General features: G+C 39.0%; 9 protein-coding genes and 1 non-coding gene across 10 annotated transcripts; 3 read left to right on the forward strand and 7 right to left on the reverse strand.

Annotated features, from left to right (window-relative positions):
- Nucleotides 1-92: 92 nt before the first annotated feature.
- Nucleotides 93-1,091, reverse strand: TDA5 (Tda5p; the record flags this gene model as incomplete). The annotated part of the gene is made up of 1 exon (XM_022822296.1): nucleotides 93-1,091. The coding sequence occupies one exon, from the start codon at nucleotides 1,089-1,091 to the stop codon at nucleotides 93-95; it is 999 nt and encodes a 332-aa protein (XP_022674132.1).
- A 589-nt stretch (nucleotides 1,092-1,680) lies between these two features.
- TUS1 (Rho family guanine nucleotide exchange factor TUS1) lies at nucleotides 1,681-5,574 on the reverse strand (the record flags this gene model as incomplete). Its single annotated transcript, XM_022822297.1, has 1 exon — nucleotides 1,681-5,574. One exon carries the CDS (start codon nucleotides 5,572-5,574, stop codon nucleotides 1,681-1,683), a length of 3,894 nt encoding a protein of 1,297 aa, XP_022674133.1.
- Nucleotides 5,575-6,452: 878 nt separating this feature from the next.
- On the reverse strand, nucleotides 6,453-8,231 carry CYB2 (L-lactate dehydrogenase (cytochrome); the record flags this gene model as incomplete). Its single annotated transcript, XM_022822298.1, has 1 exon — nucleotides 6,453-8,231. The coding sequence occupies one exon, from the start codon at nucleotides 8,229-8,231 to the stop codon at nucleotides 6,453-6,455; it is 1,779 nt and encodes a 592-aa protein (XP_022674134.1).
- Nucleotides 8,232-9,003: 772 nt separating this feature from the next.
- On the forward strand, nucleotides 9,004-9,077 carry KLMA_R124. The gene has a single exon. It is a non-coding gene; the product is annotated as a tRNA-Asn (tRNA).
- Nucleotides 9,078-9,359: 282 nt separating this feature from the next.
- Nucleotides 9,360-9,962, reverse strand: YKT6 (palmitoyltransferase YKT6; the record flags this gene model as incomplete). Its single annotated transcript, XM_022822299.1, has 1 exon — nucleotides 9,360-9,962. One exon carries the CDS (start codon nucleotides 9,960-9,962, stop codon nucleotides 9,360-9,362), a length of 603 nt encoding a protein of 200 aa, XP_022674135.1.
- A 403-nt stretch (nucleotides 9,963-10,365) lies between these two features.
- Nucleotides 10,366-11,529, forward strand: MIA40 (Mia40p; the record flags this gene model as incomplete). The annotated part of the gene is made up of 1 exon (XM_022822300.1): nucleotides 10,366-11,529. One exon carries the CDS (start codon nucleotides 10,366-10,368, stop codon nucleotides 11,527-11,529), a length of 1,164 nt encoding a protein of 387 aa, XP_022674136.1.
- A 343-nt stretch (nucleotides 11,530-11,872) lies between these two features.
- On the reverse strand, nucleotides 11,873-13,873 carry SPP382 (mRNA splicing protein SPP382; the record flags this gene model as incomplete). Its single annotated transcript, XM_022822301.1, has 1 exon — nucleotides 11,873-13,873. The coding sequence occupies one exon, from the start codon at nucleotides 13,871-13,873 to the stop codon at nucleotides 11,873-11,875; it is 2,001 nt and encodes a 666-aa protein (XP_022674137.1).
- Nucleotides 13,874-14,106: 233 nt separating this feature from the next.
- Nucleotides 14,107-15,372, forward strand: ATG17 (protein kinase regulatory subunit ATG17; the record flags this gene model as incomplete). The annotated part of the gene is made up of 1 exon (XM_022822302.1): nucleotides 14,107-15,372. One exon carries the CDS (start codon nucleotides 14,107-14,109, stop codon nucleotides 15,370-15,372), a length of 1,266 nt encoding a protein of 421 aa, XP_022674138.1.
- A 55-nt stretch (nucleotides 15,373-15,427) lies between these two features.
- On the reverse strand, nucleotides 15,428-16,813 carry MST1 (threonine--tRNA ligase MST1; the record flags this gene model as incomplete). Its single annotated transcript, XM_022822305.1, has 1 exon — nucleotides 15,428-16,813. One exon carries the CDS (start codon nucleotides 16,811-16,813, stop codon nucleotides 15,428-15,430), a length of 1,386 nt encoding a protein of 461 aa, XP_022674139.1.
- A 313-nt stretch (nucleotides 16,814-17,126) lies between these two features.
- Nucleotides 17,127-18,494, reverse strand: KLMA_10627 (putative alanine--tRNA ligase; the record flags this gene model as incomplete). Its single annotated transcript, XM_022822306.1, has 1 exon — nucleotides 17,127-18,494. The coding sequence occupies one exon, from the start codon at nucleotides 18,492-18,494 to the stop codon at nucleotides 17,127-17,129; it is 1,368 nt and encodes a 455-aa protein (XP_022674140.1).
- Between the last annotated feature and the right edge of the window lie 130 nt (nucleotides 18,495-18,624).

Raw genomic sequence — 18,624 nt, forward strand, 5'->3', positions numbered from 1 at the left:
CTCATATACCCTTAAAAGCTATCTCTTTTGATATCGGTTTCTATAAAATGTGTAAATAAAAAGATAGTTTGTATATGTACGTTTCAGCGGCACTATTTAGCTTCGTCAAGAGGCAAGCATTCATCCATCTTCGAGAATGCTCGCAGTTTTTCAATCAGCATTTCAGGGAAACACTTGAACATTCTCAGAAAGTTCACATAAAATGGTTTACAGATCTCGCCACGTTTGCCCTGAATACAACATGCAACAATCTCTTTCGCTAATTTAGGGGCCTTGACCACTGGTGCAAAAAATTGTCTTGGAGGCTCAAAGCCTTGGAACATCTGTGTATCCATTTGCCCAGGTAGAACGAGCAACGTTCTCACATTCATTACATTTTCACTCAGAAGTTCGTACGTCCAAGATTCGTGATATGAAATCAATGCCGCTTTAGTTGCCGCGTATGTGCTGGCTCTAGCAGGCGATAGTATACCCAAGGCGCTTGCAACATTAACAACATAGTAAAAATCGTTAGGTTCTGTCTTAAGCGGGTGGAATGCTTGTATTAGTTTAATAGTTGATAGAACGTTGGCATGGAATATCGTGGCAATCTCATTAGATGGCATATCAGCTAGTCTTGAAAATCTCCCTCTAATAGCTGCATTATTTATTAGAACATTGACCTTACCATATGTTTTTTTGATAAGTGAAATTGCTTCTTCTACAGCATTATCTTCTGAAAGATCGCACTTAATGAACTTGATTTGCTCTTTCCATGACTGTAACTTTAGCTCTGGTTCGACGACATCTAAAATGACAATTCTTATATTGGGGATACTCTTAATGAGTGATTGGACAATTTCAGACCCTAAACCACGGCTACCACCAGTAATAACGCATGTAGGATCTGCCAAATCTTTAATTGAAATCCATGAGCCTCTAGTCTTGTATTTTTTGTCAATATGCATGTACCCTGCTAGTAAAAGAGTATACGTAAAGAATACGGCATACAATAAACGTGAATTAATATGAATAGTTCTGATCCCATAATTGAACGAGCAAGTACACGGTCCGTACTGATGGTTAGTAAATACTGGTAATTGTGTACACATAACAGCTTCCTGTCAAATGCAGTTAATTTTTCACGAAACTATTCTGACATACCTTTCTACTACAAATAGAAGAATAATTGGGTATCTGATCACTGGCTGGATTATCTCCCATATAGTATCAACGTTTGGAACCCATTTGATTAATGAATCCATCCTGCTTTGAGATGATCTCTGTGTTTTTTTCTATGTCTTGGCAATCTTTCAACACGATGAGATGAGTTCGGTAATAAAAAGTGTCAGATGCATTAAATTAGCACAGAAATAGTTTTTCTCAATAACCTAATACATACATTAGACATTATTATATACAAAATATAAGACAGTCCACAAAAACAGCTTAAGTTAGTGACACAAAAGAGACAAAATACACAAAATTACTACTTTTATTGTACTTTACTTTTGGATCTAATGATATACTTCTTTTTTAAATAATATTAGCTTACTGGCCACAATGTTGGTGTTTTAAAAGTAAAGATCTGAAAATATTACAATATCGGCTTTAGAGATCAAATGTCACCTGATGTACCTGTATAGTCATTATTTAAATAAGCTATTCTACTATTATCTGCAGTAGTTATAACGCGAGTCACTAACTTGTTAAGTTAAATTCCATTAATAGTTGTCTGCCTGGTATGTTTGGATGGGTCAAAACTATGCTGGTGTAGTCTTCCACTGATGAAGTCATTTTTATCTTCTTACCCTTAATGATCTGCACTGGCTTGATGGAACTTATCGCCCAGTCTGCACCATCTAAAATATGTAGATCATAGACTTGAACAAGGTTGTCACCAGTAAGTACAAGGTAGCCTTGGCATAGTGAAACATTAATGCAGTAGAAATCTAGTACAAGAATATCATTCTTCCAATCCGGAATTTCACCAAACTTGTTGATCCTTATAATTGCTTCGTCGTAGCATAGTATAAAAATATTAGGATCGATCTGGAAACAGCCAATAGGCTTGGTTTTTTTAGTTAGAATGTCCGATCTAACATACTCTGCCATCTTCATAGATGAAGAGTTGCTTTTCGACTTATAGTCAATTTGTTTTTTAAAGGGTAATCCATTGAACTTTGTTTTGGACGATTCTGGAAGAGTGATCGGTAGGAAAGCTCCTTCTTCATTGAAAGACTCTGAATATAAGATTGCTCCTTTCGAGGAGCATACTATGAAGCTATTTTTGAAAATGGTAATATCTGATATTGAGGTATTCACCAATCCGTTACTTGACGCTGGAATTTTATAGCTCTTATAGTGCTTGAAAAACCTAAAGACTTTTGTCAAGGGATCAAACTCCGGTGTCATTATAACTATTTCGCCCTTTCTCTCGTAAAAGAGATGGCGAGAATTACTGAAATCCTCGGCAACTTTAAAGAAAGATATCTTTTCTTGAATCATGATTCCTACTAGTTTATTCTCGGGTAAGTACTGCTCTGAATCATAAAAGGCAGATATTATACTGGGGATATTGAAATAACAGAGTTTTCGGTCTGCTAGAACAAACAGAAGTCCTAGTTTCGAATTGATCTCCATTCTAGTAGTTTTTGGGAGGTTTAAAATGCGCTTCCATTGCTTTAGACACCTGTAGGAGGCAATATATACCCCAGTGTTTACACCACATAAAACGAAGTTTTCGTTCTCGTATGTAAATGACAATGAAGACAAAACATCGCCCTTTACACCATAAGAGCTAATAGGTTCAGATCCGTAAAATTCTTTAATTGCTCTTCCAACAGCTGAACCTTCTGGTTCCAATGGTAAATTGGTTGGAGCTTGAATATCATCGTATGAAAACATATCGCATAGACATTGTAGCTGGAATGCTTCTTTGCCGCTGTTACCCATATATTTCTGGAACGAGTCAATCAATGCTGCAATCCATAATTCACGATCCTCGATTGACGAAGTGTAGAATGTATGAGATTCATTGGACGCTGTATTCCTAATTTTGAATGAATATGAATAGTCTTCGTCATCTTCGCCATTATGGTTTGCATTGGTAGCAGTTTGATAAATTGTTTTTGGTATTGAACTCATAGTAGTTCCTGCTTGTAAAAGTGGAGGCTTCTTAGGGGTAGAAGGTGTCTGTAAACTTGAGCTCTCATCATCACCTTCGGATGTTGATTTTCTTTTGTAGTTAATTTCTTCTTTCGTTTCTAAACTCAAATAATCAATGGGAATAGGTCTATCCAGCAATTTATATTTCTTTTCTGTTCCCTTCAATACCTCCTCTGTTATCAGGAAATAGTTATCTAATAATATGATATAGACCGGTGCACTTTCAAGCCAAAGTTCCCTTTTTTTATGAAGCATTCCCTCTTTAATGATCTTTCTATCAGGGTCTCCTAATTTCAAATCGAGATGCTCAGTATTGGTTGAATTAGATGACAAATTAGCATTGTTAGACTGAATGTTTAGGTAATTCACTGTATTTCCTGTCTTAAACGTAATAATTAATTGACGAGCTAATCTTATGATTTTTCTTCTGTCGATGGCGTCTCCATGGGTCTTATCAACTAATCTTGAGAGCTCCTCAATTTCTTGGATTGCTAATTTCAAGTATTCATAATCATCCATAGATGGATCTGTGCATTTTAATATTGATCTCAAGGTTACCGGCATATTTTGTAAAGACTTGAAGAATCCTCCGAAAAAAATCACATCGTGATAAAGTTTAGAACGGGTTATTGCAGAAGATTCATCGATCTCCTTTAACCATGCAGCAAATCTAGTATTATTTTCCTTTTCCCAATTAATAATCTCATGAACAGCTGCCATATTTTGAGCATATTTCACATAAACTGTTTTTGCTTCATTTGCCCATTTCAAGTATATTTTACCGACACCATCAATGAACTTTCCTTTGATTTTTAGTTTCCAAAGAATTGGACTTAAAAGGAAGTCTTTATGAAGTTCGATCAATGGAACAAATATATCATAAGCCATTGCCTTGAAGTTCGGTTCGTATGGAAGAAGCGCCGGATCGAATGAAGCACCGTAAATTTCAACAGCTGCATTTGCCAAATTAAGAGATCTTTCTTCCAACACTATAAGATCAAAGATAAAACTCTGGCGCTTGACTTCTCTAGGATTGATCTCTGCTATTTCATCTGCTGTTAGTTTCCAATAATCGGTCCATAATCCAACGGACTTGTTGATGAATTCTGAGATTTTGATTTCAGATCTATATGATTCCGAAGTTTTTGTGCTCCAGCAAGTATGAGAGTAACACTTAAGGTCTGTCGTTGGATCATCGTGTATGTGAGAGTAGGAATAGCAAGGTAATAAATCCGTAAATACACCTTGTGTGTCTAAACCTGCGATTATAATAGTTATTTGTTTAGAAGTCTCTGGATCCTCTTCAAAGCGCACTGCACCTTGATGAACTAGCGACTCGATAATCTTGTCCACATTGGAATCTATAATATCTTGTTCACATGAACTTGGTAGTTGGAACTCCAAGAGTAGTTGAACAATCTGGAAAAATTCCAATTTGAAGAAAACATACTCATTAAACCACTCAAAATAGACCTTCAAAAGCCATTGATATATATGTGACAGTTGACTGATGTTGTAACATTGATAAAGCTTGCGTTCATCGAGTAATTTGATTGGGAATGGCTGGGTTGGCACTGTAATGCTCGCTACGTTATTCAAAGGTTTACTACCAGTAATGGACCCAAATGATTCATGTCGAGCAAATTCCTCTGCATTCTTGTTGAAAGCATAACTTGAGTTAGAGTAGTAGCTGTTAAGACTATCGGAGAGCCCTCTCTCGTGTGTTAGCTCTCCTCCTAACCTGGGTGGTTGTTGGTAATATAGAGTCGTATTTTGCAAGCTACTTTTATCCGAGGTTGACCAATTGAAATTGAAATTTCCGGTTGAGATTGGCGATATTGTCTCCAGTGCTGGCAGTTGAGCAGCAGTGTCAACATGAGTATGTGATGTTGGTGTCGTCGAAACAGCACTAGTCTTTGTAGCAGCGTTGATCGGTCCGGAAAAGTTTCTTGGTGGTAAAGCAGGTAATGCCTTCAGTGTAACATCTTTAGAATCTTGTGTAATGAAGCCTTCATACTCTATGTTTGGCAATTGAATGTTATTGGTGAAGATACTTGAAGTAGATGACGATGACAGCCGTTGATTACTTTGAGATGAAACTGGACTTGTTGGTGATCTGAATACCGAAGGATCGCCAACGAACGGAGATTTGTAAACTTTAGGAGCTGATGGTTTTCGTTCTCCCATTGTGTTATTCTTTTCTGATACAAACGGAGAAGAATATGCACTGTTGGAGGATGGCTGGAAAGGGCTGTCGTTAGGCCGCATTGGTACAATATTAAACGAAGTTCCTGAAGTTGGAGTCACTGGACTAGTAATAATTTCACGTGGAGGAAGTGGAGGTGGCCGCCTTCTTCTAAATGTTTGCGGCTGAACCTGCAGCGGAGGAAGCGCTGGCAGCTTTGGAGATTGCCGTTTGCTATCCATTTTAGTTACGTGAATATGTTTATAATGTCTCAGTTAATGTTCCCTTAGTTGCGAATTATGTGAGTGCAGTAGCTGTACACCTTAAATGAGACTTTTATAGTGTATTCGTTAAAATTTGGGTTTATTAGTACAACAAAACTTCCGCGTTGATCTTTCCTTCACGCTTTGAAGTATTGAATTAATTCAATCTAGTAAATTCTCTATGATCTATCTAACTGTGATAATTGGTATAGCTGTATTTTTGTACCGGTTGTCCTTAAACATTAATACATGATTGTTTAACTAACCTTAACGAGATTCATTCGAGATATATCAACAATATGCAGGCTTTGGTGTTCCTATATTATTTACGATATTCTAAGCACGTGATTAATATTTTTCGTTTGGTATCCTGTAACTATTTTGTTTCCATTTTGTTTCTACAAGTGCTCGTTTCCCATATCAAAAATCGGTTAAGAACGAAAAAAAAAACTGACTTGTCCCCAAAAATTACTTCCGCCCGAAATTTTTAGCCATTCAGGTTAAATCGACATTTCTAGTAAGACAAAAAGAACTTACTGCCTTAATACACGTACAGGCAAATTTGAAATTGACGTTATGTAATTAAGGAAAACGAATTAATGTTATACTTTTACGTGTACGTAATTGAATATTTTTGTTTTTATTTCTACTGTTTTTATGAATAAATTAAGTAGGAGAAGCGTTCAAACATAGGACTCTATAGGATGCCATGTTTGGTTAGAGGATGTGGGAGTTGAAGCTCGTCTAAACGTTCATTAGGAATAAATATTAAGAATATGATTTATTTTATTTTTACGCCTGGTCATAACTTTCATTAATGGTAGGTGGGGGGAGGAGGAGAGATAGATACATTTTGTTCAATTTTCCTTGAAGTCAGTTGGTTCGTGTGGAACATACACTCCGTTGTACAAGTTGTCACGAGGTACGCTAACCGTTCTACCGTGAAGAGTAGATAGATCCAGATACTTCTCAGACAATTGGTCGATGCTAGTGACACCAAGCAATCTCATTGACATTTCTAGTTCGTCCTTTAGCAATTCGATAGCTTTCTTGACACCTTCCTTACCATAACAACTGTTTGCGTACAAGAATGGTCTACCTAAACCGACACCCTTGGCACCAAGACACAAGGCCTTCAATATATCGGTACCTCTTCTGACACCACCATCGATGAAGATTTCGATCTTGTCGTCTAGTTTCTTTTCTTTTAGAATAGGCATTGTTTCGGCCAAGACTTCGATTGGCGCTCTGGAAAAGTCTAGTTGTCTACCACCGTGGTTGGACAAGACGACACCGGCGGCACCAATTTCTGCGGCTTTCAAGACGTCTTCGACGCATTGAACACCCTTAATGACAATTGGCAACTTGGTCTTTGATTTCAAGGTAACGATATCATCCCAGCATAGAGCAGGGTCAATGAAAGTGGAAAGAGCTCTGGAAGCACCCTTGGATTCCTTGACGTTGCTCTTTTCCATGGCCTTTGCGGAACTGTCCTTGTTGGTGAATTTGACCTTAGCATCCTTTTCTCTGTTACCGAGAGATGGGGCATCCACAGTAACGAAGATAGCCTTCAAGCCCAGCTTTTCGACGTTTTTGATCAATTCCTCGGTAATCTTACGGTCACTGTTGACATACAATTGGAACCATTGGATTTGGTCCTTGGAAGGTGCTGCTTCGACGATTTCTTGCAAAGAACAAGAGGCCAAAGTGGAAATCATCTGGATTGGCTTCACATCGCTCTCGCCACAACCTCTAGCGATATCCTTTTCACCTTCCTTTGGATTACCCAATTTACATAGAGCGGTAGCAGACACATAGAATGGAACACCCACTTTTTCACCCAACATGGTGGTGGAAGTGTCCACCTCCTTGACGTTGACTAGGATTCTTGGCTTGAAGAAGATACGGTGGTATGCAGCATGGTTCTCTCTGTGGGTGACTTCGTCATCGGCAGCAGAAGAGTAGTAGGACCATGCCTGTTTGGTCAAAATCTGGGACGCCAAGAACTCGAAATCGTAAATGTTGACCAACGAGTCGAGATCTGGCATATTTTGACGCAACTCCTCCTTTCTGGCAACATCCTCAGGAGTCTCACCGGGCGTCAATGGCGCACAGATCAAGTCGTCGGGCATTTTCCCGTCTAGAGGACCGATCCGGTTCTCCGGAGCAATGTACTTCTCAATGACATCTGGCGCATGAATTGGGCCAAAGATCGCCGTCACATCCTTACCGGCGTTGTTCTCGATGATAGCTGGTCCACCAGGATGGGCGCTAATGAATTCCGTCAAATTGTAGACAAACCCATCGATCACCACCCAGCAGTCATCGGGACTCGAGTGCTTGGCGACCTCGAGCGGGGAAACCTTTGGCTTGTTTAGCTCTTCTTTCGTAGCATTTTGCAAGCTGTCGCTAAATTGAGAGAGCAGCCCGATCCCAGCTACAGCTGAAGCCCCAGCAGCCAAAAACAACATCGTTTTATTCGAACTTTTACCCTGTCCGTTGAAACCTTTTCTGACTCCGATGTTCGAAGTACTTAAATATCTCATACTCATGCTCAAGCTCGATTTTCTCAGACATCTTCTCGAAAGAGCAGAGCCGCTACAGCTCTTGTTGATGACTCTAGCTGCAGATCTCATTGCTACTGGTATTGTATTACTTGTGTTACTTGTGTAAACTTAGCAAGTCAGCCAATGAATGCAGTTATGATTGGATTTGGTTGGCCCTTATTTTTTTTTTTTTTTCCTTCCTTCCCTTCCATCTTATTTTTCAGTCATGGGAAGCTTCGAAGGTATGTATGAGCAGACATATATATATCAGAATATCGTGGGGAACAGCAAATATCGGCTCGAAGTGGAAAACGTGAGCATGAGCGGCATCGGGGAAGGGCAGAGGTGTGCGCTATTATCGCTCGGGTGCCGGACACCGCGTGAAATGTGACGACGGGTGGAGGGGAGAATCGCTGTAGATCCAGAGGAATACTAGCTAGTTCGAGGTGTGGCGGGTGGTGTTTGTATGCGTGGTGGCAGACGTGGCGGGCGTGGCAAGCGTGGGTAGTGAGGAGTGGGGCGTGGGTAGTGGGGTTCACCATCGGAACTGGGCGGGAGGAAGGGAAGCATGACCGAGAATTCGCAACATTACGAAAACAAACAAAAAAAAAAAAAAAAAAAAAAAAAAAGACACGAGTGAAAATCCAGAAATATATCGGAGTGTTGGAGGCGGCGTTCGCGGCGGGTGCTGATCCTATTCATTGTCTGTTTAGAGGGTGTGGGTAATGCAAAGGGTGGGGCGGTAGGTGTTCTCGAGCAGTGAATGAATCAATGAATGGGGGACGAGTAAGCTAAGTTCCGCGGTCCCGGGGAGCGCTGGCAGATACTAGTTCAGAGTCTGAGCTCTTTTCTCCAACAAGTAGACTTCGTGGCCAAGCTGGTTAAGGCGTGCGACTGTTAATCGCAAGATCGTGAGTTCAATCCTCACCGAGGTCGTTTGTTTTTTTTTTTGTTTTTTTCCTCCTTATTCGATTGATGAACGAACCAAAAAATAAAAAAAAAAATTACAGTGCACAGCACAGCGACAGAGAGCCCTTTATTTACTGTTTATATTTATGTTTGTTTTTTTTTGGGTACGCCAGCTTCAGCCAGCCGGTCAGGTAGTTAATCAATAAACCAACAAGCGAAGAATGATGTGTAGCTTTATTACAGAAGAAGAAGAAGAGCTTAGCCTAGTATATAAAATTTACATAGCCAGGGATGTGGGCGGAAAATTCGCTACATCACAATGCAACACGAGTTGGTCTTCTTGGCCTGCTTGTAAAACATTCTGGAGGCCGCAGAAAGCGACTCCGACTTGTCCACTAGATTGTCCAACTTCTCACCCCTCTGCAACACGTTCTCGATCGTCTTGTGCAACGTGATCTTGGTCTCGTCTAGCTCCTGTTGCACACGCATGATCGCGTCCGCTTGCGACGGATCCTGGTACTTCGAAATATATATATCCAACTCTTTCAACTTGAGCGAGTCGTTCGTCTCCGCAACATCCTTCCATTCCAATGGAGGGTGCGCCACCAAGTACTCATCCAAAATCTTGTTCAATAGCGTGTATGCTGGTCTCACAGGATACTCCTTATCCGTGATCAGCACCCCGCAAATCCCCTCAGACCTCGCATACACATGTCCAACGTATTTCCCTTCTTCAACACTTTGTCTTTGTCCAGCACTGGTCCTGCCCGCAACAGTCTCACTGAAAAATGACATAAACTGTGCCACACTGTTCCTCTCGAAAAACCCAAACTCGCTCAAGTCCTTCACTGAACTCAACTCTAGGGTCTTGTCCCCGCTGTTTCTCAACACGCCAATGTAGTATATCTTCATCTCAATAGCAAAAACACTCGAACCCTATTCGATCCGCTATTGCTCACAAGCAAACCTTTTTCTTCCTTTCTACCCACTGGAAAAAAAAAACCAGTCAGCTTCAGCTCCCAAAGCAATCAAAACAGCTAGCGTTCTTCCCTCTGTTTTAATATCAATCACTATCAGCTTTAACAATGTCTCTCTATCTATTTTTTTTTTTTTTTTTTTGCTACAAAGGCTGTATGTGTAGCATTAATAAGAAAGCATTGAAATACTAGAAGAAAAAAAAAATATAAGTGAAATATTGATAATTGCTTGGAACAATCCACAGACTTCTTTCAGGAAAGTTGAAAAGAATAAGAAGTATCGAGCCAGTGAATATATCTGAAGGACTCAATTGAACAGCGAATCATAATATTAGACAATGTTCCGTGTTTCTGCGCAAGTTGGTAGACGTTTAGTGGTCAGGTCGGTGAGACAGGCAAGAGTTTATAGTTCTGCTTCCCATGGGGGAAGTGGGGCATCGATGAGTAAGTCAGCGCTGCTGTTGGCAGGATTTTCCACCTTGGGGGCTCTTTATGTGGCTAACGGGTGTCCTACTTTGATTAAGTCGAAGCCTGCCAGTGTAGCTGCGCCAGTTTCGGAGCCAGTGAAGGATAAGAGCGATGCACCACATTCGGCACAGGATGAGGGTGCGGAACCGGTGACTGCACCAGGAAACGAGACTGTTTTCAGTGAAGAGAAGTTCGGTGAGTTGAAGGCAGCTCAGGAGGCTCAAGAGGCTCACGAGACTCAGGAGGATGCTCAGGGTGCTCAGGGTGCTCAGGAAAACACTGAGGCTGGTGAATCCACCACCCAGGCATCCGGAGTTGACGAAAGTAGCGAATCCAGCGAGACCAGTGCTCCATCTCTCAGTGTAGACAATGAAATCACCAAGAAAAACGTCGTGTTGCACCATGAGGCTGATCAGAAGGAATTGGTCCAGGTGACCGGCCCAGATGGCGTGAAAATGGTTACTAAGGACTCCGAACCTGCTTCTGAGACGGAGGAAAAATCGTTTGCGCCAGCTTCTCCTTCCGAAAATGAAAACGAAGCCAAACCAGAACAATCTGCCACTGCTGAAGCTGCTGCCGCCGGTGTTCAAGGTGAGGAAAACAACGAACAAAAATCCGCTTATAACCCAGAAACCGGTGAGATTAATTGGGATTGTCCATGTCTAGGTGGTATGGCATACGGCCCATGTGGTGAAGAATTCAAGACCGCTTTCTCCTGCTTCGTTTATTCCGAAGCTGAACCAAAGGGTATCAACTGTGTTGAGAAGTTCTCCGCTATGCAAAACTGTTTCAGACAATACCCAGATTACTACGCCGAACAAATCAAGGACGAGGAAGAGGCTTCAGCAGAAGCTTCCAAAATTGAAGACAAGTCCACCACCGATGCTTCTACTGCTACTGCCACCGTAGAAGTCGAAACTGAAAATGCTGTTTTCGAACCAGTCTTGGAGAAGTACGTCGAAGAAAACCCTCAATTGAAGGAAACTTCCGAAGCTGCTCCAGTTGTCACCTCTGATGCCGGAGACAAGAACTAAGTTGGAAAAATAAAAAAAAAAAAAAGATAAAGTCAAGTAGTAAACAGTAAAAAAGACTCTAGAAATTGAACACTCCTGTTACTAACAAAAACATATTCCTGCACCTTAACTAATGTTAGGCTGTCTCGTTCGTTCGTAGCGAACCATAGCCAAAAAAAATTCTTTTACCAAAATCTCTATATTTCAACTTTAGCAAATAAAAGGAAGGAAAAGAGGTCATATGCTGAATAAATATATGTAAGCCCTCTTTTGTTGAGGCCTCGTTTGTGTATATAAATATGTACTCTTGTATATACCCCTATTTCCATTCTCTCTAATGATATGCCACGCTTAACTGAATATATTATTTGTCCGAAGTGAAGTGTAATAATTCGTAAATATATATTGGTTTGTATGTGCCGTTTCCCTTCTTCAGCCAAAGAATATCGTCTGACAATGCAACGTGTATTTTCTTGTTATTGCTGAAATTGGATACCATAAAGGTTGGTACAACTTTCTCTCTTCCTAGAATTTTAATTGTTGTGTTTTCTGTGGCAGTCCGTCGTAGTGATAGTCCATGTTCATGGCAAAATGTTTCAACAACTGTTTTGAATGTGGTCGAAATTTTTGTCATTGGGGTACTATTGTATTCGTCTCGCTTGGAGCACTGTTCCCGTGTGCTTCTTATTAAGGAGTGGAGGGTCAACTCTTCGTCATGTTCCGAAACAAGGGAAGGATTCCTTACGAAATTATAAATATTCCTGAGTTCCGCTGAATGATTCATAGCCAAAGTCTCTGAGCAGATTTGATTTAAGATGTGATTCACCCAATATTCGGCATCTGGAACAAAGGTTTTAGGTTGTAGCACAAACCATTGAAACAGCACTTTCTGGATTGAATTGATAATCACTTCAAAAACCTTCCTACTTGTATCACTGTCAAAGAAAGGTTCATATTCATGGATCACTTCTGCTACTTCTGATATATATCCACCTTCGCCATCTTTTTCATTATAATCAATAAATTCATCGGTAAGATTGAAAGTAGAATCAAAATAGTCAACGAATCTTGGAAGCCAGTAGGTATTGATTAAATCGTAAAATTTCAATTCTCCTATCGTTTCCCTTAATATTATAACATCCTCTGTAACAACCCTTTTTGATGCAGTCCAACCTTTGAGGAAACTCTCGAATTTATGAATCATCAATTCCTTAGTCATTTTTAATTCTCGAGCTTCTAAAACAGATTGTATCTGGTTATAAGTAACCATGAATCCGTCATAGAGGAATGATTCGGAAAGATTTTTCTCTAGGTAAGGAATCACATAAGTTGAAATGAAATGCTCTTTGCAACTAATAAACTCGATAATAGGCATATATTGCACTAGGGCTCTTCTTATAAGTTCATTTTGATCATTTGTAGATTCCAGCATTCTACATAAAGGCTCATAGATCTTTCTGAATATTACACTTTGGGTGTTGTTTAATGTATACTTCGATTCCATCCTGTAAGATAAGTAATCTACTATTTGTTGCAACTGGGAAACCTGTGCAGTTTCTAAATCATCCTCTGATGCTAAAGGTTTCAAGCCCTTCGCTAATACGAAAGAGCAAAGTTTGTCAGCAAGAAATTCATCATCAACTTCAAGACACCTTGTTATTTGCTCAGATAGAGTGAGCTGGGCTGAAGTTTCGCTCTTTTCATCAACATTTTCGGACATTGTGGCCATCGTTTCTCGAAGAATTGACCTTTGCTGTGATTCACGCTTAGATTCTAGTCGAAGTCTTTCTAAGCTGGACTCAACTGTTTTTATTTCTGTTGATATTTTCAGAAGATCCTTTGTGGTTCTCCTTATTTCTTCAATATCTTCATTGCTGAGGAGAGAATTGTTGATTCTTTCTGTAACATTATTTGGTATTTGGATATTCTGTTCCATTAGAAGTTTTACATCTTTAACTAAACCTTCCAATTGGGCATTGGAGACACTTTTAAATCGAACTGGAGTTTTTTTCTGACTCAAATTCTCCTCTTCTGATGAGGTATCAGTCTCTTCTCCCTTTTCCATGTTATGGACGGCGCTAAGCATCCCCAAACCTACACCTTTAGGGCGTGCTATTGTTTCAATCGGGTTCACAATACCTTTACCATCCCGTCCTAAACCTTCCCCCTGCTTATAACCCATTTTTGAAAGTAATTTAGCACCTATACCGTATCTCTTCTCCATGCTATTGCTTGTTCTCTTTACCTCCACGTCTTCCACGTCTTCTTCCTCATCGCTGTATCCATATGGATCTATAAAAGACATACTATTCATGCTCGGAGAGAGTTTCCTTCTTTTGTGTTCCTCTTTGTCCTCATCTTCCATCTCTATATCATACACTCTTTGGTAATATGTTGGTGTTTAGATTGAGCTCCCCCTGCCACTTAAAATGTCTTCTTCTTACCACTTCAAAACTTTCTGTCTATCTTTGTAGATTTTAAAACGGCTCCAATATTCGTTAACTTTGAATTATAAACATTATATATACTTTAGACCCTTGGGATTTAAGGGTTCGCATAGCAGAACAGCCCAACCGTCGAGTGCTGGTCATTCAAACAATGAGTTATCATTATGATGGTATACCGGATATAGAAATAGACTTATATTGGAATAAAGCGAGAAACCACCTCTTGAAAGCACAAGTGGAATGTGAGGAGTCATTAAAGTTACTTTCTACCATTCGGTCCGAGATGGATAGCTGTCAAAAATCCAGACTTAAACTGCAATTCATACTTAATTGTTTGGTAAATCAGGTTGAGTTTTTTAGCTCAGTCATATTAGAGAAGTGTATTGCTGTTGAATTACTAGATAACGAATGGTCGAAAGTGGTACTGGTCGGAGTTGTGAAAGATCTTAATTATTGGCAGGATGAGATAACCAATAAGATAAATGCGTTGAAAAACACCAAGTATGATCTAAACGCTGAGTATAAAAGTTTGGCAGATTTTATTTGTGAAGATCATGTTGAGATCCTACAACAAAAGCTTGATGAGGTACCGTTCATTAAGAAACAGGTGTCTAACATACGACAACATTACAAATCTATTAAGGAAGGTGTACAGTATCAACTGAAAGCTGGTAAGGTAAAAAAGTTGAAAAAATACTATGAAACGCATTTCAGCAGAGACAACCATTTGTTTGAGCTTTTAGAAGGTGAGTATTTAACCAAATTGAATTCTTATGAATCTGAGCTTACCGATTATATAAGATCAATCACGGATCATTTTGATAAGTGCAGCATATTAAAAGCTGATGGGTTGCCACCACAAGACCTAAAGGACCTATTCGAAGTTGTTAAAAATGATGATGCTGAATTGGAGCATATCAGGGAACTAATTTACGAAAGTGATGCTGAGATTACTCAATTTTATAAAAATGTTGAAGGAACAATAACAAGCATTAAAGAAAACGTCGCAGACTTTTACGGTTTGTCAACAAAAATCATGGTGGAATTGGAAAAATGTGAGGAGTATGTGTCTATTTTTCAAGATATTGCCAAATTAGTCTCAGTTTATAAGGAATCTTGTATTCGAAAGATTGAACAGGTTCAAGAGTTATGCGAAGTTTATGATAAATTCAAAAAGGCATATTTCAATCTATTGAAGGAACGAGAAAGGAGAAAATCGGTTGCGATACAAATGAAAAGCATTCTTGATGAATGCAAAGGAAAGTTAATGGCTTTGAATGAAGATGATTTGGATCATAGACAGCAGTTTTTACATGAAAATGGAGATTATTTGCCAGAAAACATATGGCCTGGGAAGATTGATGACATGACCCCGCTGTATAGTCTAGAATACACCATATACAATGAACAAAAATAGTTTTGTGTTGAAAAAGGCACCTATATACATGAGAGTGTGCAAGAATCTATTTTATCTATTTATAGTTTGTTTCAAGATCCACGAACTTATCGAATACTTCTTTCAGAGTCAACTGATTAACATTTCTTGATTCTCGAGTCCTAATCGCTACTTTATCACTTTCTACCTCCTTATCACCTATCATTATAATGAAGGAGTAGTGTTTTTTAATGGCGTCCCTTATTCTTTTGCTAACTGATTCATCTCTACAGTCCATATCAACTGAAAAGTGGAAGCTATTAGGAGGAATTGGGCTTTTGGGATCGGTATTCTCGGCACGTAAGGTTTTAACAGTTTTTTCCGCAAGATCCATTATCTTTTTGTCCTGAGTTTTCACTGGAATTACCATACATTGATTTGGGTTAAGCCAAAATGGCCATTTACCTTTGTTTGAGTCGATTAAAATTGCCATGAATCTTTCGACAGACCCAAAAACAGCTCTATGGATCATAATTGGTCTCTTGTAATCATTATCTTTGCTCTTGTATTCTAATTTGAATCTTTCAGGTAATTGAAAATCTAACTGGATAGTAGCAACTTGGTGGCTCTTGCCAGTATGGTCATGGACTAGAATATCGATTTTAGGCCCGTAAAATGCACCATCCCCTTCGTTAATAGTATAAGAATGCCCCGATTCTGACAAGATACTTTTCAAAGTTTCTTCTGCATGATTCCAAACTTCAATTTCCCCAACAAATTTCTCAGGTCTAGTAGATAGTGTTAAAGAGTATGCCGGTTTGGTATCGTTTCCAGAAATTGGAAATACTGATGTGTAACACATATCCACTAGCTCTAGGCATTTTTTGATTTCCTGATGAACTTGTTCTTGGGTACAAAATATATGACCATCATCTTGATGGAATTTTCTAACTCTTGTAAGACCAGATAATGCACCGGAAGCTTCATTTCTGTGTAAAGGGGAAAAATCTGAGAAACGTAATGGTAGATCATTATAAGATCTGTCAAATCTTTTGAATATAACGCAATGACCAGGACAGTTCATAGGTTTTAACCCATACTCCTCCTTGGATAGGTCATTTCCCTCGACTCTAAACATATCATCTTTATAGTTTTCCCAGTGCCCCGATTGTTCCCAGAGCGTTTTTCTATAAATTAATGGAGTTACAACCTCTTGAAATCCATATTTATTCTGCTGCTGAAGCTTCATAAAACTAACCAATTTGTTAAAGATCTTCGTACCATTTGGCAAGAAAAAAACTGAACCTGGAGAGATAGGATCTGTTATATAGAGCTCTTGTTTTTGTGATACTTCATTTGCTGTATTGGCTGCACTGTCTATTTTATTTTGATCAGTATCGTGAGAAGAGCAGTATCTTATGAATTTTGAACTGAACTTGGTTGGAACATGAAGTACTGTTCTTCGACATCTAAGTAGAAGCATCCCTATCCCTATTTATAGCCTCTATCGGGACTGTTTGTATCAATTAGGTTGTCTAATTTTCCCATGTTTATATTCAACTTTAACTGCTTAAAACTAAGCTAGATTGTTAAAATCTGGTAAAGTGTTTAATTTCATCCATATTCTAAATATTTTGAATTAAGAAGACCACATCTAACACACATTATCAAAAAAATATAGAAACCAGAATGCATATTGGAAGGAACTCTGCTTTTACAAATATAGCATATCATTTAGAGTTAAAAAGTAGTTAAACTAAGAATAAATATTGAATGGTGTATATATTTAAATAATTTCAGAAATTGGATTGTAAGAACTTCCCGAGTTCCTCGAACTCGTTATCTCTGAATTGAGAAACCTTTCCTTGCCATTTACCACCATTTTTACCACCGCCACCTTTCAACTGCGAAACTATAGCCTTTATGCTATTAGAAGTCTCTTGAATTTTTTCACCAGAATCAGAAATGATCAATACTGCGCCAGTAGAAGTTGCTCTTTCCCTCCCAATAAGAACATAACAGTAATCTTTCAAGGAAAGTTCAGTGACTTGTTGGTTAATTGCATTCCAGGCTTGAATCAAAAATTCTAGGGTACCAAATTCATCCCGAATCAAGTGTGCTTTGGATCTCTCTTGCAAAGTTTCGACAACAGGTTTGGCTGAATATTGAGCTAATTCCTTAATCCAGTATTGTTCCCTTTTAGTGGCCTTTTGTAAGTTCTTCAATGTAGTTTCGCACTTATTAACAATCTCATTATCCGAGCAAGATAGAACTTTCTTTGTAGCACTAATTGTTTCATTAGCAAACAATGCATATCTTCTCACTCTATCACCACACATAAAGTACAATCTAGAATTTGTACCTCTTACGCTAGATTGTTTGGGCAAAATGAGGACTGAAGATATCTGTGAAGTCGATTGCAAATGAGTACCACAACATGGGTTCTTGTCCAAATTCCCAATTTTCACAACCCTCAAAACACCTTTTGATAAATCGTAATCATCAGGAACTTTATGAGTGCTAACTTCTTCATGAGACTCTGGATCCCCCTCAAGAATTTCAATGTTCTTTGGATCAACAGTTATGTATTTCGTGATTGTTTCAGTTAACTCCTGTACTTCTTCTGCGGTGAGTGCTCTTCCAATTTCAAGATAATTGAATAGATCAAATGGTTCAATGTGAGGCTTCTTTTCACTTGGAACACCTCCCATAGACCAAGAAAGTGTCTTTAAATTCCATTTTTGTTCAAGAATTGCACTTACTAAATGTTGGCCAGTATGTTGTTGCATGTAGTCTAGTCTTTTAGTCCAGTCGATGTCAATAGTCACTTTAGTTCCTGGGTTGATGTCTTTGTCGGCAAGATGCACAGCATGCAAGCCTCTTCTGAACACTGAAGAAACAGATAAAACTTCGCCATTTTCCACACGAATTCTACCAGAGTCGCTAGGTTGTCCTCCACCTTCTGGGAATAAAATTGTGTCTTCTAATTCGACTTCATATGTGTTCTTCTTCTTGCCTGGATTGCAGGCAACGACTGTGGTGACAAAGTCTTTTGATAAAAACGAGTTTCTTTGGCAAGCTAAAGACCCCACATAGGTTTGTTTCAGTCCAGCTGTCATTGTAGCAATATTCCTTACTATATTGAGGAGTTGGACTCTTGGCATTGGTGCATTTGTTTCGTTACTAAAATTATGAGGATTATAGAAAGTTTTGTTATCAATTATTATTTATGTTATATGAGTTGTTCATTATTCTTAATGGTTGCAAAAACAGGTATCATGCAAGTTGATTCAA

This window comes from Kluyveromyces marxianus, chromosome 1, assembly GCF_001417885.1.
Source record: "Kluyveromyces marxianus DMKU3-1042 DNA, complete genome, chromosome 1".
NCBI classification, from domain to species: domain Eukaryota; kingdom Fungi; phylum Ascomycota; class Saccharomycetes; order Saccharomycetales; family Saccharomycetaceae; genus Kluyveromyces; species Kluyveromyces marxianus.